Source organism: Centropristis striata, chromosome 3, assembly GCF_030273125.1.
Source record: "Centropristis striata isolate RG_2023a ecotype Rhode Island chromosome 3, C.striata_1.0, whole genome shotgun sequence".
NCBI classification, from domain to species: domain Eukaryota; kingdom Metazoa; phylum Chordata; class Actinopteri; order Perciformes; family Serranidae; genus Centropristis; species Centropristis striata.
This window is the reverse complement of record NC_081519.1, coordinates 9,078,053-9,098,509: the sequence shown is the minus strand read 5'-3', so window position 1 is coordinate 9,098,509 and position 20,457 is coordinate 9,078,053. Positions and strand designations below refer to the sequence as shown.

General features: G+C 39.9%; 1 protein-coding gene across 1 annotated transcript; it reads left to right on the top strand.

Annotated features, from left to right (window-relative positions):
- Window positions 1–79: 79 nt before the first annotated feature.
- On the top strand, window positions 80–12,968 carry eefsec (eukaryotic elongation factor, selenocysteine-tRNA-specific). The gene is made up of 7 exons (XM_059328359.1): window positions 80–882; window positions 3,326–3,533; window positions 3,815–3,911; window positions 4,864–5,028; window positions 6,445–7,089; window positions 8,701–8,857; window positions 12,147–12,968. The coding sequence occupies exons 1-7, from the start codon at window positions 579–581 to the stop codon at window positions 12,326–12,328; spliced, it is 1,758 nt and encodes a 585-aa protein (XP_059184342.1). The 5' UTR covers window positions 80–578; the 3' UTR covers window positions 12,329–12,968.
- The last annotated feature ends 7,489 nt before the right edge of the window (window positions 12,969–20,457 follow it).

Here is a 20,457-nt window from a genome sequence, read left to right as displayed (position 1 = left end):
CTAAAACTATTGGATCGTGGCGACTAATGCAACACATTGATTGGCTAAATTCCATGTCAATCATTTCCGCAGTTTTCATTTCCGTTTGTGTTTCGCTTGCTTTGTCGTAGTAGAAACTGCTAGAAACTTGTCCAAGAAAGTATAAGTAAGAGTTTAAAATGAATGCAGAACCAAAAATATGAATGGTTTTCATCTTCCGGTTGACATTTTAAAGTTAAGTTTTAATGAAAGAGCTATTATGTCGGGTCAGTTTTTCTCTTTTTACTTTTGTTTGCTAGCGTTAAAACGTTCCGAGTTAGCATGATGGAGTGCACTGACAGCCAGGAAGACGTTTCTCTCAACTGTTACCATGCTTAAGTAACGTTAAAGTCTTATCTATAGCGATATATGCGTTGTAAGGGGCAAAATAATTAAAACCGCTTCTTGTTGAAGGTGCTACTGGGTTATTAAAGGGCGTCAACGGTTTAAAAGCTAACTGACAGCAGATAGAGCCGTTGGAGTTTACCGTTGGAGTTGAGTTCAAGGTCCAGCTCGGAGAAAACAAAAGCACACACGCCGTTAAATCAAACTTTGTGAAAATGTCTGAGTCTGCTGACAGTCGCGCCAGGACGCTAAATTTCAACGTGGGAGTGCTAGGGCATGTCGACAGCGGGAAGACATCGCTGGCCAGGGCGCTGAGCAGCACCGCCTCCACGGCTGCCTTCGACAAGAACCCGCAGTCCCGTGAGAGAGGCATCACGCTGGACCTCGGCTTCTCCTCCTTCACGGTGGATTTTCCTGATCACCTGCGGGACAGCGGGGCCCAGCACCTGTATGACAGCCTGCAGTTCACCCTGGTGGATTGTCCGGGACACGCCTCTCTTATTCGGACTATCATTGGGGGTGAGCTCTCTGAATTTTCTGCAAGTTTTGGTGAAACATGTCACTACCTCTCACTAACCTGAATATCGTCACACTGTTAAAATAATCGCCTCATTTTTTTGCCTAAATTATCTCCTCATGACGCCAGCTACTTATGGTAAAATCGCCTACATCCTCAGTTAAACAGATCATGTGATTTTACCCCTTTTAGATAATGGCCCATTTTTTGAACATGCCTTTGTGACTTAAGCAAGATATGGTAACAGTTTATTTTGAAGGTGTCTACACAAGAGTGACATGAGCGTGTCATAAACATGACATGGGATGAGTCATGAACATTGATGACACTTTGAAGTAACATTAATGCTCATGATACTACTCATGTCATGTTTCTGACAGGCTTGTGTGACTCTTATGTAGACACTTTCAAAATAAAGTGTTACCATATCTTGCTTAAGTCACAAAGGCATGTTCATAGTTACATAATTTACACACTGTTATTACTATGCCAATAGCCATCCTTTGTTACATCCTTTTTGAGTGAAATGATCAATAAATGTCATATGTTACACTTTTGGTGAAGTTTTTAGTGTTTCCTGCAAAACTTGAAAAAATGAGTTAGGCGATTATTTGGCCAGAGTGACGATATTATGACTTTCATGGAGCTATGATTTGTTGCAGGGCTGTAGACCTAGACTGTTTTAGTTATAGCAAGGTATACCTAAAAACTGCTATCTAAATGTAAAGAGAAAAGCCTCTTAAATTGGCCTTTTTACAGCAGGCATTCAGACGTGTCACAGTAGGAAAAGCTTACAATTAACAATAAGAATACATCTATTTCATTTGAGCGTTTTGTTAAGCCATGACTGTTTGACAGCAGGGCTGCAGCTAACTATTTTTTTTCACCGTTTTGGCTATAAAATATCACAAAATGGTGAAAACTGTCTATCCCAGTTTCTCATAGTCAAAGATGTATTTAGATGTCTAGCTTTGTGAGTCCAAAACTCAAGGATATTCTATTTATATGATATGAAACAAAAATGTATTTGTATGAAAATGTCTTTAAAGATAAGTTGATTATCCAAAATTCGATAATTTTTCTGTTGATCATTGAATTGATTGGTCAACCAATCATTGCAACTCTATTTACAGTCAGCAAGCATGCACTATACCAGTACACTGAAATCAAAGTGCATGTACTCTCTCTTAACATTATTTACAGACACACGCCATTATCTACATGTAAACAGTCATTTGAGAATCTTACTTTCAATCTGAAGGTTCGAGGGATAATGTTCATGATATTCAATTTACAGACAAGCTGCCCTCATATAGCTGGAGTCTTCCCTTTCTATGCTAACTAAGTTTCACAGAAACCTCCGCAAAACAAATCACTATTCAATTTAAATGTGAAATTGCTTTGTAAGGCTAAAAAAAACCCCAACACAGATACATCAGTGCCAGTGTGCATCAGTAACAATACTGTGGTATTAATACCAGTGTGTGAATAAGGCATCATAATAGAAAATAAGATGATACATTTTTACATTTCCCACCTATTGTTCTGGCCAAAAATCTGATAAAAATATTGCAGTCATAGTCACAGTCAGATGCCATTAAACTACATTCTTACTGTTATCACTTCAATTTCACCTATCCAGCAGAGGGCGCCTTCTCTCTGCAAGCAGCTAGGTTGATCATTTAATATTGGTTTAGAAGGTTGGGAGGAGAAAAAACTCGAGTGGTGTCCAGAATAGATAAAGAGGACACTAACTCAGAGGAACTCTGTCTCTATTAACTTCTTTCTCTTTTAGTCCTTCTCAATTTTCCTATAAATCAGACAGATCAGTCTATTTTAAACTTAAAGAGTGTGACATTTCCAAGGCATACCTTAAACACAGTAATGGGCTTGATATTAAAGCAGACTAGGGGCACTCAGACACTGAATGCTGCTGTGTCGTTTTGTGTAATCAATATACTAAATGAAACCGATGAGCCAGTGGGGTGGCACATGCTGTAGATTAGGGAGGAAGGAAAGTGTGGGGATTGGGGTATGTATTAAACTTCCCCTCCTGTCCCAAGTGGGGAGAGCACAGGAAAGAGAGGGAGCCAAATAGAAAGAGAGAAAAGAGGGGAACACAGGAAAGAGAGACTGCCAAAGTCAGGAAAAGAGAAGAGGGAAAGGAAAGACAACCAAGTGAGCTGCAGCTCTGGTTTCAACCCTCTAGCCTTTTACTCTCTCTTTCCCTTTGTGCACCCCTCCCCTAATTTCTCCTCTGGTTCTACTGTTATTTTTGGGTATCTGTGTCCATTCCTGTTTGTGTCGTTGTTGTCAGCTTCATAGTGTCTTTTTATAGATGCACAACAGGAAAGCTGGAATATCTTGAAGAGCAAATTTCTGTGTTGTTCTGATTCAGAGTTGCTGCATTTGATGATTATTGTTTGCATTTTCTGATCTCTTTAGGTGCCCAAATCATTGACCTGATGATGCTGGTGGTGGATGTGGTGAAAGGGGTGCAGACTCAGACTGCAGAGTGTCTGCTGATAGGAGAGCTGACCTGCCCTCGCATGGTTGTCGTCCTGAACAAAATTGACCTACTGCCACCCAACAAAAGACAGAGTGCCATTGAGAAAATGACCAAGAGACTGCACAAAACTCTAGAGAACACCAGGTCTGTATTTATTACAAGTAAATGAATGATCCACACAATCAGGATTGTGTGGAAAAGTGGGCCTGGACAGCTATGTGGATGAGGGCATCCTATGAACTCCCAGTAGCCTGGGATTTAATCTGTCGTGAAACTTCATCATTCATTACACATTCTGTCTCCCTCTCTGCCTACCGGCAGTCTGTCTGTCAGACCCACTTGTATTTTATTCAAAGTAACTTTAATTATAACTTCAGCATCAAAGCATGAAGTAATTTCCATCTGACTGTTTTTCTGTTGACCAGATTTAAGGAATGTCCAGTGATTGCTGTGGCAGCGAAGCCCGGGGGCCCGGAGGCTCCTGACACAGAGGAGCCACATGCAGTGCCAGAGTTAATAGAGGTAGAATCCGGAAACACGCTGGTCTCCCTCCATTGTTACTAATTTTGCACAAAAGAGCACATAAGTTCTCACTTATGAACAAGTGCTGTTAGCCAGCTGATACTGTTCAAGTGGTGGTAAAATACTGAAGCAAGTTCTCAGCTGAAACAACCAACAAAAGTCCTTCTTTTTGTGCAGCCAATAAACTGTATACTAATTACAGAATGTGATGTACTTTACGGCAGGTAACGATTCAAATAATCAAGGAGAAGCATTAGTTTAAGAAATTCAAACACATTTAAGTCAGTGTTGGAAACTCTTACCTATAGCCTGACTAATACTGGATTTTGAGGCCTACAGATTTTGATATTAAAAAAAGTTAAAAATCTTTACATGACAGCATCACATAATCGTTTTTGTGTTACATAAACACTGAAAAACATCAAACCAATACCTTTGATAGGGATATCTTAAAATTAAAAAACAAAGAACAATACACTTTCATACACGCACATTACACCACTCTGGTCTCGAGCGAAGCCACAGCTAATACCTGCCAATTCATTATCATGAACTCTAACTTTAATGGAAAAAAAACACAAGAAAAGGAGAACAACATCACAGTACAGTGCCAGTTTTGCCTCTAGGTGTGAAAATGCTGACATCATCCAAGCACACTGCATATTTGGTTTTTGAGGTAATCCAAAAGTAACAAAAATAATCAATCTGGGGTGTGAAAAACAGCAGTATGACATCAGGGTCAGAGCAGCACTTATAGCATGAGAGACAGTGTGTTAGACAGTGTTTGTGAAGTCATCAAACAGTCAGACTAGATATGGATCTAATTAGTGTCTTTCTTTGATCTGTTTTCATATGTGTGTATGTGTGACCTTGCAGTATTATGACAGCAGTTATCTTTTGTGTGTATAAATAAATGTGTCTTTCTTCTTGTCCTTTTGGTTGTTTGTCTCAGCTTTTAAAGAAACAGACATACCTCCCCCAGAGAGACCCCGGAGGCGACCTCCTGATGGCTGTGGACCATTGCTTCTCCATCCGTGGTCAGGGAACCGTCATGACTGGGACCATCCTGCAGGGGTCGCTGGCCATCAATGACACCGTGGAAATCCCAGCACTAAAGGTATGCTTCGAAAAATGGGCATTAATTCTGAACCCCTGATATTTACAACCTGGTAACATACCGGAATGCTGGAAATTCTTTGGTAGAAACCACAGAGATTCGGAAGTTCAGGAGGTGACTGGAAGTGGGCAGACAGAGGGAGGGATGTCCGAGTGGGTGCAGAGGATGTGTCAGTTTAATGTGAGGGAAGGATGAGGGGACTGGGGGGTGGACTGGCAGCACAGGAGTTTGGTAATTTAGACCAGATGCACACTTCCAGCCAGGCTCAGCAGTTTTGTCTGCAGTTTTCATGTTCACCTCTTGGTGGCAGCAAATGGCTGAATTAACATATTTGTTAAAGAGCTTTGATCTGTGATCGCTGTTGATTTTGTCCATGTATAAAACAAAAACAACCAGAGTAACATTGTGGTATTGTAGATTCTACAATCATAGACAGGTAGATGATTAAGTAACAAGACCTATCTTTTATTTTTTTGTTTGTGTACTTATTAGTTTGGAGATGTACAGTTTAAATAAAAAAATGCACATCATTAGCTGTAATACATTTTTAAAGCTTGATATTGATGAAATAAAAATACAAATATGATTTTTTAAAATATTAACTTAAAACCATATACAATACGTTTGCAAATAACTCTTAACTTTTAAAGAAAGAAGTAGCATAAACTGCAAGTTGAGCATATTTAATGAGGACTTGTGTATGTGCATATTTACTCACCAAAAAACCCTAAGACTTCTGTTAGGCCTTTTCCTTTTTAATTTAAATAAATGTATGTTCAATGACTATCTGTTGCCAAATAACACAACACAAATGCTGATTTAGCCTATGGCCCGCAGATGTGAGCCCTTGCATTTGCAGTACTACCTGCTGGATCTCTCTGATGGTGACGTTTTCAGGAAAAATCACAAGCTTCACACAGTTAGTGACAGTTTTCTATCACCCAGCAGAGAAGGTAGACTAATGCAACAGACTTGTTCTCTAACTCATCAGTGGGTGAATTGGAGCACTGTTTTTACCAGTCTTTGCCAGTGTTGCAAGGTCGAACCAATGACGAAAAAAAGGGGATGACCATATACTACAAAACCTAAAAAACAAGTGCAAGTACAAAAAACACACCTGCAATTGCCAGATATTGCCATAAGTGCTGTTGAAGAATAAAATGGAGATCTTTGAGATTGTAACTTTAGATACTATGTTTAAAATGTGAAATTAAAGTTGGACCTGAGGTATTAAAATATTCTAAACCAACCAAACAAACAAATGCAACGCAGCAGTAATGTAACATACTGTGGATTTATGTACTTGTTGTCTGTTGTGCTCCAAATCTGTTATGTTCTGTTCATTGTAAGTGAAATAGGTTTTAGATTGATGTTTGAAATCTGTGTTATTTATTGCATCTGTATACTTTCTGTCAGGTGACCAAGAAGATAAAGTCAGTGCAGATGTTTCGGAAGCCAGTTACCGGCGCCATGCAGGGGGATCGTGTGGGTGTATGTGTGACACAGTTCGACCCTAAACTGTTGGAACGGGGTGTGGTGTGCACCCCAGGGTCCTTGCGCACCCTCTATGCAGCTGTCATCTCTGTGAGAAAGATAGGCTACTTCAAGGGCTCTCTTGCCACCCGTGCAAAGTTCCACATCACCGTGGGTCATGAAACGGTCATGGGGAAAGTTACCTTCTTCGGCCTGCCACCTGTGGGTGCCTCAGAGCCCCCATCAGACACTAAACCACCTCCATCAGAGCCCTGCTCGCTGGATACACCCTTCACCTTTGAGAGGGAGTACTACTACCAGGATGAATATGTCACCAGTCAAGGAGAGGCGAGTTCAGGACCTGACCCAGAGCAGTGGGCCTTGTTGGAGTTTGAGCGACCAGTCACATGCCCCTCACTCTGCCTGGTGATTGGATCCAAACTGGACACTGACATCCACGCCAATGCATGCCGGTTGGCCTTCCAAGGCCGTCTGCTTCAGGGTTTTGAAGATAAAGGCTATGCTGAGACTGCCCTGCCTCGTCTGCGCATCTACAAGACGAAACACAAGGAGGGGCAGGTGGAGCGGGTGAGTGGGACACCCAGCAGTTTATTTAAAGTAGTATTTTTTTCTGTCTGTCATCTTCTCTGCTTACCCTTGAGTGTTGTCCTTGCTCCTCTGCCCTCTCTATCACCTTGTCCTCCTTCTTCTGGCTCCAGTTCTTCTTTGGATGTTTGTCATTGCTGGTGGCACTGGAGCATGCCTCTTAGACAGAGCCCCTATTGTACAGTCATAAACACTCACACACACAGGCACAAACACACTCACTCACACACACAGACACAAACAAGCATGCATAAGCAGACCTGGTGATCAGTGTTTGAGACATGGGTGGGTATGCATGCCATAGCATGTGCTGTGACACAGAGTTGTGCGTGGGTGGCCGACTGACGCCACAAGTCCTGTCTAGCTGTCAGAGGCTGGCACTGTTTGGACACACCTGAGTGGCACAGGAATACCCACATGACTGTCCTTCCCTCCTCTCTCTCCTCTCTGCTTCTTTCTCTTTTTCACACATGCCGTTTTGAATTTTGCTCTTGTGTTACTGCAGTACGTTCTGTCCTAAATCCCGCGCTTCAGTTCATACCGATCCATATCTCCTCTTATCTTATGCTGTTGTTTTTCTTATTGACTTCAACATCTGATTTAGGATTTTTTTCAAAAAGTCAACACTCTGAAACTTTGTTTGTATTTCATCTGTGGGCACACTGAAGATGTTATGACTCTTGTCATTCTGCGTAGTACAGTTAAGTTTCTCTGTGTGCACCATCCTGTGAGGTCAGACTCAGGTCAGGGGTCAAGTGTGTGAACTAGTTTCCTGCTGTTAGCACCTCAGGCTGTTGACAGCTCCAGTCAGTGACTCAGGACTAGAACAGCATGTGCGAGAGGTCAGCCCGTGGTCATCATGTGATGTTACATTTGTCCTTCATCTGCCAGAAAGAGGCAGTTATGTTTCAGGACTTAAGAATTCCTTCTTGCAAAAGAACACATTACTGGCATTGTTGAGATATGACGGCTTCGTCCAGTCACAATTCATACGGTCTGTCGGACGTGTACAGCAACTGTATTTTTTTTAATCTGCTCATCAGTCACGCTTGAGGGACGTCGGGGTCAAATGTTCAGGAATGAATGAGGGTTAGGCAGAAGAGAGAGGAAGAGCTTGCGGTGGGGGGGGGGTGAGTCGGAGACAGAGCGGTGCCCTCATGTTATCAGATTAGTGGCGGGTTAGATCGACTTAGTGATGGATGATAAGAAAGAAATACAAACAAATATAGCATGAAATGTGCAGGAGGATGAAAGAGAGAGTGCGAGACAGCCAGGCGGCGAGCCTCGAAGAATGTGGCTGACAGCGAGTGGTACAGTTGATGAGGGCACAGGACAGAGAATCAGCTCTTCTTCCTCACTCTGCCACGATGACAGAGTGAAATCACGACATCCCACAAGATCCAGACATCAAAGGAAGGAAAAAAGAGATCAAACTGAAAACCCGTCCTGACATTTTCACAGTCATAATTAGATCACATGCTTGCACAACATTTAACGAGGACTTCTAATCACGTGTGGCAGTTTTTGTGCTTTCATTTCATCTCTCACTCGTGCTGTAGCTCATTAGGCTTTTCCCCCCTGTCTTGTGTTCAGGTGACTGACGATTACACCGTGATCGGCCGTAACCTGTTCAAGAAGGAGACCAACCTGCAGCTCTTTGTGGGGTTGAAGGTCACACTGTCGACAGGCGAGACTGGCGTTATCGAGGGTGGGTTTGGTCAGAGTGGGAAGTTTAAGATCCGAGTACAAGGTAAGGATTACATGAGGTGAGAAGTTATTGTTCCTTCACCTTCCTTCACGCCAGTACTCAAACACTCTTTAATGTCAGCTGAGTCAAAGATCTCCAACACAACTTTGGCGCTTTATAATGTCACATAGTCTCCCCCCTTCATCTATACACACATCCAGAGCACTTTCTCTATCTTTTCTTGGACGTTGGGGCTCTGCGGACAGTTTTCAGGATGCGGTAAGAGTGGTAGGCCCGACATCCTGAGCCACATTCCCAGGATTCCTCCGGGGATTGCCTTTGTTCCGGGGGAAGTCTGTTCCGTGTTTATTTTACCTTCTGTTGCTCCGAACCCACTCCTCCACACCGGGAGGGAAGAGAAAACAAAAACATTTAGAAAGAGAACCTCACCTACATCCTCTTCACTGCCTCACACTTGCATACTCAAGAGTCCCAGACACACTAAGGCACACTTCTTGTGAACGAAAATTCCAGCGTTGTTCACCTGAGACATTAGGGCAAAGATGGCACTGTTCTAGTGAGGGTCAAATCTTTGATACAAATATGTCTGAATACGGTCTCCTGAAATACTTTATCAACTCGTGTCAATGTCCTGATGAATGTATTTATCCTTTACTAACAACAACTAACAAACTTTTACTTTTGTTGAGCCTTTTGCAAGCTTTACTTTTGCATGATGGTGCAAATACCATGTTGCATGTTGCAACATGGTATTTAAATTTAATATACATGTATATTAAATTTAATGCATGACTCTTTGCTGTTTGCTGTAGGGATCGGTAATGAAACCCCGGGTTAAATGGACCCAAGCGCAAAATTATATAAGAATGTAGTATTGATTAGATTTTTAACTCTTAGGTGAAATTTAGGCTACATTCAGTCTGCAGATATGTCAAACCTGTCCGCACTGTTATTTGTAAGCGTTCAGATTTGTGTGTTACTACATCACCAACGTATCAGTAAGGCTGTGGTAACGACGCAGTCTAGAAAGATTACTTTCTAACAGTCCACAGACTGTTGTCTTTCAAAAAACTCTCTCTCTCTTTGTCACTCTGGATTTGAAGTTGTTGTGTGTTTTGTTGTGAGTGAAACAAAAGACACTTTGAAAATCAATTTGAGTGTCCAGAGCGTCCAGCCTTGGAGGCATCTGGAGAAACCAAGAATCACATTTAAAACCACCTTTTGAACATGATTGAGATCAGATTTTCTTGAGGTTCTTCGCTGTCCAGGCTTTCTAAAGTCAATCTGGATAAGCCACAAATTATCCTAAGGCCTTATTATCACTGCAGCATTTCCTCTGTCCTATGTGTCTTTACTCAATACTATAAGTGCAATAGAACCTTTGTGTATAAAAAAAACATTTTTTTTAATCAAAACACTTGCTTAACAAGCATAAACGTATAGAAAAGCAAATTTCCAATCTGCTCTGTCAGTGGTCTCATCTGCCACCGCTATGTTACACAAGCACATCTAACAAGCACTCTAATGGTGAATTTTTTCAAGTTCTGTTTGTAAGTAATCAAACTGTTTAGCTTAGTTGGCCATGTATCTCAAAATGTGTTAAATTCTTGTTAACTGAGCTGCTGGCTGGGACAAAGCAACCCCTCCTTCCTCTACCAGCGCTACTTGCAGACAGTGAATCACATTAGTTAGTGGATGAGGACAGGATGACTGACTGACATGTCTGTGTTCTTCACTCAGTATTCTCACGTCAGCAATATTTAGATTTGTTAACACTGAGTGGCTTTGCTGTTGCTAAACTTTTTTCTCGCTGTTCAAGAAAAACATTCGGTTAATTACATTTAAAATCCAAATAAATTCTAATCCAATTCTAAATCCAATATTAAGAGTAGTGGCATTGATACAATCCTAACGATACACCATCCCTATACTCTATAAACTTTCTCTTTCATTTTCTGTCCTTTCCTTAGAAAACATACACAAGATGAAGAGAATTTAAAAAAAAAGTAACTCTGCTTTCATGCAGACTGGTCAATGCTTTCCTGTTGTTCATACCCGCTGCTCATACCTGCATGATTTCTAAAGCTGCAACTAACAATTATTTTCATTACCTATTAATCTGCTTACTGCTCCCTCTATTTTTCAATTGACATTGTTAGGTTTTGACACATTTTGATAGACATTTCAAGAGCAAATATGATGCTGTAAAATTCCTTGTTTTGTTTGACCCCCATATAATCATTCCACTATAACACAAACAGATGCAGCACATCTGCACATTATAGAAACTGGAATTAGAGTGTGTTTGGCAGTTTTCACCTGATGGATTTAGGGGGACAGCAAGATTATCATTCCTTTCGACTCTTATCTGCTATAAGCACAGAAAACACAGCGGTTCAAACCTGGTGGTATACTGCTCCTTCAAAATAAACTTGCTGCCAACTTGGCTACTGACCTACTTTATTTTCTCCACTAAAGCAAATTTATTTCCATATTTGGTGCTTATTTGGTCTGTCTTAGTGTCACTAGTCATATCCGTAAAGCTTCACATGCACTTATCTTATTCTTAGACTTCCCTTTACGTCCGTTCAGCATTTTTATTATATAGATGTAGTAGTAGATGATTTTTAAATGTTTCTACGCACAAATACGTAGACATGTATTTGAGGACAAACTATATGTCACTTGTATGTGAACAGGAGTCATTTAAGTTTGGGCGTGCGAGTGTTCTGTGGCGGACATTTTCAGCTGATCGTAGATAACAAGAAGAGATTTGTGTCTGTGCCGCAACCATAACAACCCTCACATTGGCATAACGATAACAAGAAGAATGCTGGCGCCATTGTACGTGAGGTCAGACAGCCAGCGTGTAAAGCAGTGAACCAGGCACATTTCTTACCTTCTGTGTCCAAAACGGCAAACAACATAGAAAAAGACAGGGGGGTGGCATGGAAGAACTTATGGTGCATGCAGGAACTCAGTGTTCCTCCAGAAAATTTAAGGAAGAGTGTCAGGAGACCTCGATCTCTGCACATTTTCATCAGTTACATCAGGAGGATGAAGGCATCAGTTGATCTCGAGGTCAGCACACTGAACAGCCTCCAGCACAGATACAGCACCTACTGCACACGTAACAGGGAAGAAAAGATTTCTATCAAGCATCAGATACACCAACACTGAAATGATCACGTTGACCTAAAAACCATACCTAGTGTCAGGCTGTAGAGGGTATAATCTAGATTTATTACACAAGGGCATCCATTTATGTAATGATTGTTTTTTAGATAATCAACCTTTTTCACTTGACCTGCCTGTTTATTTTTTTATTCAGAGGGCCTTTGCCTAGAAACCAAGCAGTTGTTCTCCTCCACCTCTAAGAAGAAAGGGAAGGGTGGAAGCAAGGGCGGACCGGCAAACGAAGAGGACCCCAAAACAGATTCTCAGCCTGTTAGCATTCACTTGTATTTCAAGCGGTATGTCTTTGATCCCCATAAAAAGATGGTTCAGTCTTGACCTTTGCTCTTACACTTTCAGCCTGACATTGTGTGGTCACAGTGCCTCAGACAGGCAGAGGTCAAGTAGAGGTGAGGGGAATACTGGCCTCTGTATCAGAGGTTTGATCATTTTCAGCCCCTGACGCAGACAGTCTGCTGAAATGCAATGATTGTGGAATGCTGAACGCATGTGAAACAATGATTTTTTTTGTTTATCTGGCTTTATGGAGATGAACTTAATCCAGTTTTCTCTATCACAAGGGTGGCAGCAGCTCTTCTGTTCCTGATGCATTTAAGTTGTCTTAAAAAAAACAACAAGTGCTTTTGTTTCTTCTTTGTGAACCACTTGTTTTCACTTGCAGCAAACTTTTTTTGCAGTATGTTTCTAATTCAGCAGAGCCTTGATTGGCACAGACGCATCGGCTAGTATTACAGAAATTCTGAGCTCACATACTTCAATAGATGTCTGTACTCACTGTCCGCCTCTCTTGCTGGGATAAGGTCCATGTTTGTGACTTCCAAGCGATTTCTCAATATTTCAATAATGTTTCATTTCATTTTACTTTAATGGAAGTTTGTAGCTTTTACCCAGAATAGCAGAATTGATTGAATACTGATCTTTTCAGAAAGACAAATAAAGCAAACCTATGCTAAAGTTTTATTTCTGTGTGATCATTTTGTAGTGTCTGTGATGTATACAATACACATATAATGGCAATAGGTGTAGACTCAGAACAAGCTGAATTCATAAGGTGTTACAAAATGTTTTCTTGACTAAGAACAGTATGCCAAATATCAAATCCAAACTGATACCATATCCACATAGTTTATTTGCAATTCTGCCGCACTAAGTACATACTGAACCCTAAACTCTCATGTGTGTCAAACCTGTATTTCTCTCAGTTCTGTTTGTTATGCTGTCATCCGTACTGTACAGCATAATGAGCAGATTTTAAATGAGTTTTCCAGATGTCACACTGTCCAGAATCAATTTTCTACATTAACAATCCAAGCTGTAACTAATATCCACAAGATGTGTGCCTGCTACTGTAGCATGCAGTTTGAAACTGCCCACTGAATCATATTACACTGGTCTGCAAAAGCATCATTGATACATGGTAAAATATTTTGAGTTTTAGAAAATGGATCTCTGGTAATTTTTAACTTTTACTTTACTTTTATTGATACTGTTTGTGAAGTTGCTATTTAAATTTAAAAAGCAATAAACTATTAACATTTTGATTATTCAGAGATGGGCATTATCTTCTGTACAGTCATGGAAAAAAATATTAGACTATCCTTGTTTCTTAATTTTCTTATCTTAGTTTTAATGCCTGGTACAACTAAAGGTACATTTGTTTGGACAAATATAATGATAACAACAAAAATAGCTCATAAGAGTTTAATTGATTATTTTTGAGTTTAGCTGATATCTAGACATTTTCCATGGTTTTCTTGATAATACCCAAATTCATTATCAAGAAAACCATGGAAAATGTCTAGATATCAGCTCTTAAATTAAACTCTTAAGAGCTATTTTTGTTGTTATCATTATATTTGTCCAAACAAATGTACCTTTAGTTGTACCAGACATTCAAATGAACAATAAACTGAAGAAAACCATGGTCTAATCATTTTTTCCATGACTGTATTTGTAATTATATGACGGTCTCTCTGCAAAGAAGGGTTTTTTTTAATACTTCTGGCCTGGTTTTGATGAAACTTGGTGGAAGGGTGTAGCATGAGCCAAGGACATTTTATATTTTTCAAAAAAACATGGGGCAGATACACAAATTATTAGTCACTTTTATTAACATTGCGAGAAAAAGACATTTGTGCTACATTTATGTGGTATCACAACTATCCGAAAAATGTGTTCCCATTGGCAAAAATTCACGCGCACCTCCCCTCAAGTCGGAATAACAACTTTAAAAGTTGCTGGCTTTGCTCTTCACTGACACACAAGTATTAGAAATGGCTATCAACACGTTTGGATGCTCGGCGCATCATCTTTTAGCAGCCATGTTGTTACTACATTATGAATTAAAACTCATCCACTAAAATTGAAAGAACGGCTCTGAGGAGTATGTGAATGCACCATTGGCCTTGGCGGAGTTCTGCAATCTCCAAGTACAGTTATAGTTCCCCGTATGTTTTGACTCTAACCCATTTTTGAATGAGAAAGAAAAGTAGGAAACATTTAACAATGATAATCCATCAATTGGAGATGATTGATGGTGCTATTCATCAGCCTTGAGCCTCATTGAGAACTACACAGAGTGGGTATGATCATTTCACTGTCTGTTGTGTGTGTGTGTGTGTGTGTGTGCGTGTGTCCATCCTGTCACAGAAGTGTTGTGGGGCGGGGCAGTGAGAGTGCAGGACACTCAGTATGTAGCGGATGATGTCAGCAAACTGTCCCTGCGAACAGCGTCTCTATCTCAGCAGGAATCTGTGGAAATTGGAGAGAGAGGGAGGAGGGAGGAGCAGCAGGAGCAAGAGGGGACACTGGAAGGATTGTTCCTCTGAGTGACAGTCCTTTTAGTCTTATCTCCTCTCGTTCCTCTTATAGAAAACCAGACGGGGGACGAAAAAAAAATCTCTGTCGCTTTTTACTCCTGTGTCTCTCCAATTTCTCTTTCTCGCTCCACCCCCGTCTTTCATTCTCCATCCATTCCAGTTTTTTTTTTTATTGAAAACCTTTTTCTCTGTCTATTACTGTTCTGACGTCTCATCATGAGACAGTAATGGAAATCATCTTTTCAGCCTCTACATATTTCCTTTAATGTCATATTTTCACAGGCAGGCCATGATGATGCACATATTTGTGGCATTGTTGTCACATGGGGATGGATGTGAAAGTGTTTTTTTAAATCTTAAAATTATTGTTCACATTAGTCAATTCTAGAGTTGCACAATTTGGAATAAATATCTCAAAGCGCTTATTTGGACTGATATTGCAATTGCTACATGATTCATAATGGAGGGAATTATTATTTGTGTGTCATTATTCTAATTCATATTGAAAATATATATTAAAGTGATCATGGAGTGATTTTATTTGCGAGGATCTGTACCTAACAAAGTTTTTTCCTGAATAATAATAAGCCTGAATAATACAACTTGTAGGCCGGGAAATCTCTGCAGCACCAAAATATTAAAACAGAATTGTATTTTTACACGTATTTTGCCTCTTAACAAATATTGTATATTGCATTAGTCCTATTGCATTTTCAATATAATTGGGCAGCTCTAGTCAGAACCATAAAAAAAATATCTAATCTAAAGTATCTTCATCTGCATGTGATCCTCCTTTAACTTGTATAAAAACAAGCACAATATATATATATATATATATATATATATATATATATATATATATATATATATATATATATATATACAGTACAGGCCAAAAGTTTGGACACACCTTCTCATTCAATGCGTTTCCTTTATTTTCATGACTATTGACATTGTAAATTAATCAAAACTATTAATGAACACATGTGGAATTATGTACTTAACAAAAAAGTGTGAAATAACTGAAAACATGTCTTATATTCTAGTTAGCAAAGGGTGGCTACTTTGAGGAATCTAAAATAGAAGACATGTTTTCAGTTATTTCACACTTTTTTTGTTAAGTACATAATTCCATATGTGTTCATTCGTAGTTTTGATGCCTTCAGTGAGAATCTACAATGTAAATAGTCATGAAAATAAAGAAAACGCATTGAATGAGAAGGTGTGTGTCCAAACTCTTGGCCTGTACTGTATATATATATATATATATAATATATATAAATTAGCTGAAAGCCATTCTTGTACCGCAACCTAATTGAAAAAAGGCATTTTGCCTTAATATAATTGTAAACACTGAATCAATTTGCAAATGAGTCTTGTTAAAAGATGATTATTTTCATCCTCCTTGTCTTGATAAAGATCCTCTCGTGTTTCTCCCTACTATGTTTTAACATGCATGCTAATCCTGTTGTGCGTGTGAGTGTGTATGTCGAGAGAGAGACTCCACAGTCCTTTCCAAGCTTAGGTGAGGAGGTTTGGATGGACTGCATAATCGGCTTTTAGAGGCGTAGCTGATTGCGGGAGGAGGAAACAGACAGGGAGGCTATGATGGGACTGCAGCTGGGAGTGTGTTCTCACCTCGGCTCAACACACGGTATAAGAGGTAAACACCTGACATGGGAAAGTGATCACACCTTCTGTTCTTCCTGTTCCTTTTGACCTTTATTTGGGGCTCAGTGCTCATATTCTTAACTGCAATTCCCAATAAGACTTGCGTACATTTCTCCCTTTTAAATTCCTCCTCTCCAACCACAGAGATAAGACACAGCCGTGATGATTTCCCTTCAGTACGCCTGTCCCTTTTTGCTGGTGACCTCCAGGTCAGCCAGGAGTCGAGGGTCAACATCTGAGCTCCTGAATGTTTATAGATGGGGAAACGGCCGCTGATGAGCAGAGATAACGGGCAGCCGTGTAAGAGAAAGAAAAGAGGGAAGGGAGCGGTGGCTGGATTATTGACAAGGCGAAGGAGGAGGGCATAAAAAGAGTTTAAAATGTGGTTCAAGGCAGAGGAGATTGAAAAGACTAATTAGCAGCGGTTTGACTGATAAATGGGTGCAACATTAATTAACAATTTAACCAGTGGGGAGGTGGTTAGGCTGCTATCTTTTGCTCAAACATATTCCCATTTTACTCCAGACTATTATATTCCCCTTTATATTGTTTGACGGCATATTTTTGTAGCTTGAAAGCGTCTCTAGAAGTGCTTTTTTTCACGTTTGTCTGTGGTTGATCCCTCACCAGCTGTGTTTACGTGCTGGGGTTGGTCTTACCAGTTTTAACAGTATCACCTCCCTCTAACAGAGATTATGTTTATTGCTGATTATTTGATGACAGAAGCTGTATCAGACAGCTCCACCGTACTAATGAGCACAGACACAGATAGAATCTCCCTCAGCCCCCTCACTCCTCTCAACCCTCGCCTGCAAATATAATTAGCTAAGATTAAAATGGGCATTGTTTAATTAATACCGCCGCAGCTTCTTTCAGTCGACTCCTCCATTTCCGGCACTGCTTATCTCCCATCCCCCCATCAGCTGTGGAAGTCTTCGTTTTTTTTTAAAACTAATGCCTTTGTAAATCATGGACACAAATAAGGTCCTGCCAATTCTACCTATATGAAGGTACAACGTCAGACTTCGCTGCTCCCAAAATACTTTGAACTCTGGTATTATTTTTAGTATTTGGATCATCACAAAGTAATCATCCTGCATTCAAAGTGAAAGATTAGCAGCAAAATATACTTAATGATAGTACTCGTGCTACAATAATATTATAAAAGTGTTCTAATAGTTCTTGTATAAGCAGTGTGTTAATGCAGTAGCCAGTCTCAGTGATGCCGTACTACTTTCAAAGTCAAAGACATCAATGTAACAGCAAGATGACAAGATTAGAGAGTTAAGGAGTTTTTTCTCAGGGTTTGTGTTGCAGCATATATATCATGAATAGGTAAAATGTCACATAACTATGGCTGGGTATCCTTTAAAAAAATTATAATACCAGTACGTATAAAGGAATGCTTCACCTCAGAATGATCGTCATGTTCTCACCCTGTGTTACCTGGAATTTGTGAACTTGTTTTTCTCGCACGTCAGTGAATGTTGCAAGTGCAGTGTGAGCTGGTGTTCTGTCAAAGTGCTACCTATTTTTTCCACATGCATGGGAGTATTGTTACTATTAGGCGTTATGAATCATAAATTCCATCTTCAAGATGGAGATGTCTGTGCACTTCGCTAAAAGGGCAATCTCTAAATGTTAGCTGGACTTTGTTTTGATCTCGTAATTTAAATTCCAAATGACCTTTTCCTCTGCATGGCCGAAGTAAATATTTCTTAATGAACAAATTTAGTATTTCAGTGATACTTGGATCCCTATAGTGTCACTTAGTTTTGGACATGGCCAGCAATTCTGCAATCACCCTCTACAACCAAAGAGGCTAATTAGCTGATACGTCTGCAAAGTTGTTTCCAGGGCTAAGCAGGACACCCTAATGAAAGAAACACATCGAAGACCACCATTGTTCCCCCATCACCTCTGATAGTTTGCATATCTATTCCTGTCTCATTTAGGCAGACAGGAAATAAAATGCAATGCAAATTAGTGCTGGCACCTCAATAAAGCAATGTATTGATATAGTGCTTCCAAACACACACACACACACACACACACACACACGAACTACACAAACAGCTGTCCGTTTTGTTACCGCCACTGTCATCCTCCCATCTCCCTCCTCGTCACCTCAGGACGAGGGGACACTCAGTGAAAGGCTGAGGCTGATGGCTGAAGAATAACAGTCGATCATTACAGCTGAGCTCAGCAGAGTCCAGTTGTTCAGGTCAAAGGTCACCAGCAGCATCACCTTGAAAAATGCCCGCCATGATTCTGTGCACCTGCCGACTTCACTCACCTTCATATATGGAGGAGAGGAGGAGGCAGATATACATGTAAATCTCATCCTGCAGTTGTGACTCAGGTTGAGGTGACGCTGAGATGGTTCAGAAAAATATCAATAAGATAGAGGACACATCTCCCACAGCCTCCCTCCAGTATTCATCCTCCGTGCACACCTGTTAATCTCATAGCCATCCTCTCTGAGTTCACATATTTTAAATCCCATTATGTAGAACAAGTAACTACAAGTCACTGCCATCCTTCAGCAAAGAAAGAAAGCACATGTTTAAATATGCTGTAACTATAATTGATATCCTCAGATGCTATACATTGAAAAGACAGTGTTTTTTGTTTGTTGTTTCATGTTTGATATAAGTTCAGAATTAAAGCCAGGCTCATTCCAGATATATTAGTATTGGTTAACAAGAAGCCATGCCAAAGCCAAAGACCTCAGTGCTATCTTAAAAACAGTGTCGCCAATAGATTGTTTATATACAAAAAAACACTGACAATTATATTTACTAATATTAATAACATACCAAATGTCCTGCTCAGAAGACATTTTGGTCACAATTCTTCAAGGTTCAATTTATTGCCATATAGTGTAAACACAATTGGAATTTTCTACAGCCAGTCATGCATGGATGTGGTTGACAGAAAGGACATACAAGACAAGACATATGACAATGGATTGGACGACAGTGCAATGGATTGAATGCATCCTTTGTTTATGTAATGTTTTTATGTGAAAAATGACTTTCTGCCGATACACACGGTGGCCCATAAAGTTGAAATCATTTTGTTTTTGGACACTCCTCAGTTAATTGTGGTATGTTTGTAAGAGATTGATTAATAACGTTTTAAGAAGATATTCAATTTATCTGTCAAGCCTAAATCACATTGTCACAATCATTTCTTGGAAAGAGGTAAAAAATATTTAATTCCAACTTTATGCGTGACCGTGTATTATTATCAGATTTTTTTTAACTCTCAAATATTAGTTTTGGTATATTTTATATACAATTCAGTGTGGGGCTCTATTTATAATGTTGATTTTGTAAAGTTGACAGGATTGAACGTACTTTTAAACTACTTTTCACTTTTTAAAAAGTGCCCATAAGGACTTATATGATATAAAAGGAAAAACCAAAGAATTGCAACCGTGAAAATATATAAGAATCACCTGCCAACTTCATTTACATTCTCTGCCAAACAGTAGGATTGTGGATTGATATTACTTCTTCTCTCTTAATCTGAGTTTTTATCAAGCTTGCTTTCGGCTCAGTGCAGAGCCTTAACTATTATTAAACTATAGTGGATTTTGGTTTGAGGTCCTGTGTATGCACAAAAATGTTCCCAATAATTATGTTAAACCAACAGAGTAATGAATTTGAAGGAAAGGCCTGAAGCTGTTCCTTTTCTAGCGTTGTGTTACTGCTGAGGGGACTTCAGGCTGCAGGGAGGAGTATTTAAAGCTGGGGTCCAGTTCAACTAAAATTGCTGCTGCTGGGGTCATGCTATGTGTAGGGTCATGTGAAAAGTCACTTCCACTCTGGATAACCTTGTAAAAGATGTCAAAGAGATGTCAACTATTCCTGGATTTTCATGCTTGTTTCACAATCTAATGAAATGTCTTCAGGGGAGTCCATTTGGTCTGCAGATCTACCCAGAGGTAGA

Excerpts from the sequence above, each read along its gene's own strand:
- eefsec (XM_059328359.1), top strand. The coding sequence starts at position 579 with ATGTCTGAGTCTGCTGACAGTCGCGCCAGGACGCTAAATTTCAACGTG. Across the intron at positions 883-3,325 it reads TATTCGGACTATCATTGGGG|GTGCCCAAATCATTGACCTG; the intron begins GTGAGCTCTCTG and ends TGATCTCTTTAG. Across the intron at positions 3,912-4,863 it reads CAGTGCCAGAGTTAATAGAG|CTTTTAAAGAAACAGACATA; the intron begins GTAGAATCCGGA and ends TGTTTGTCTCAG.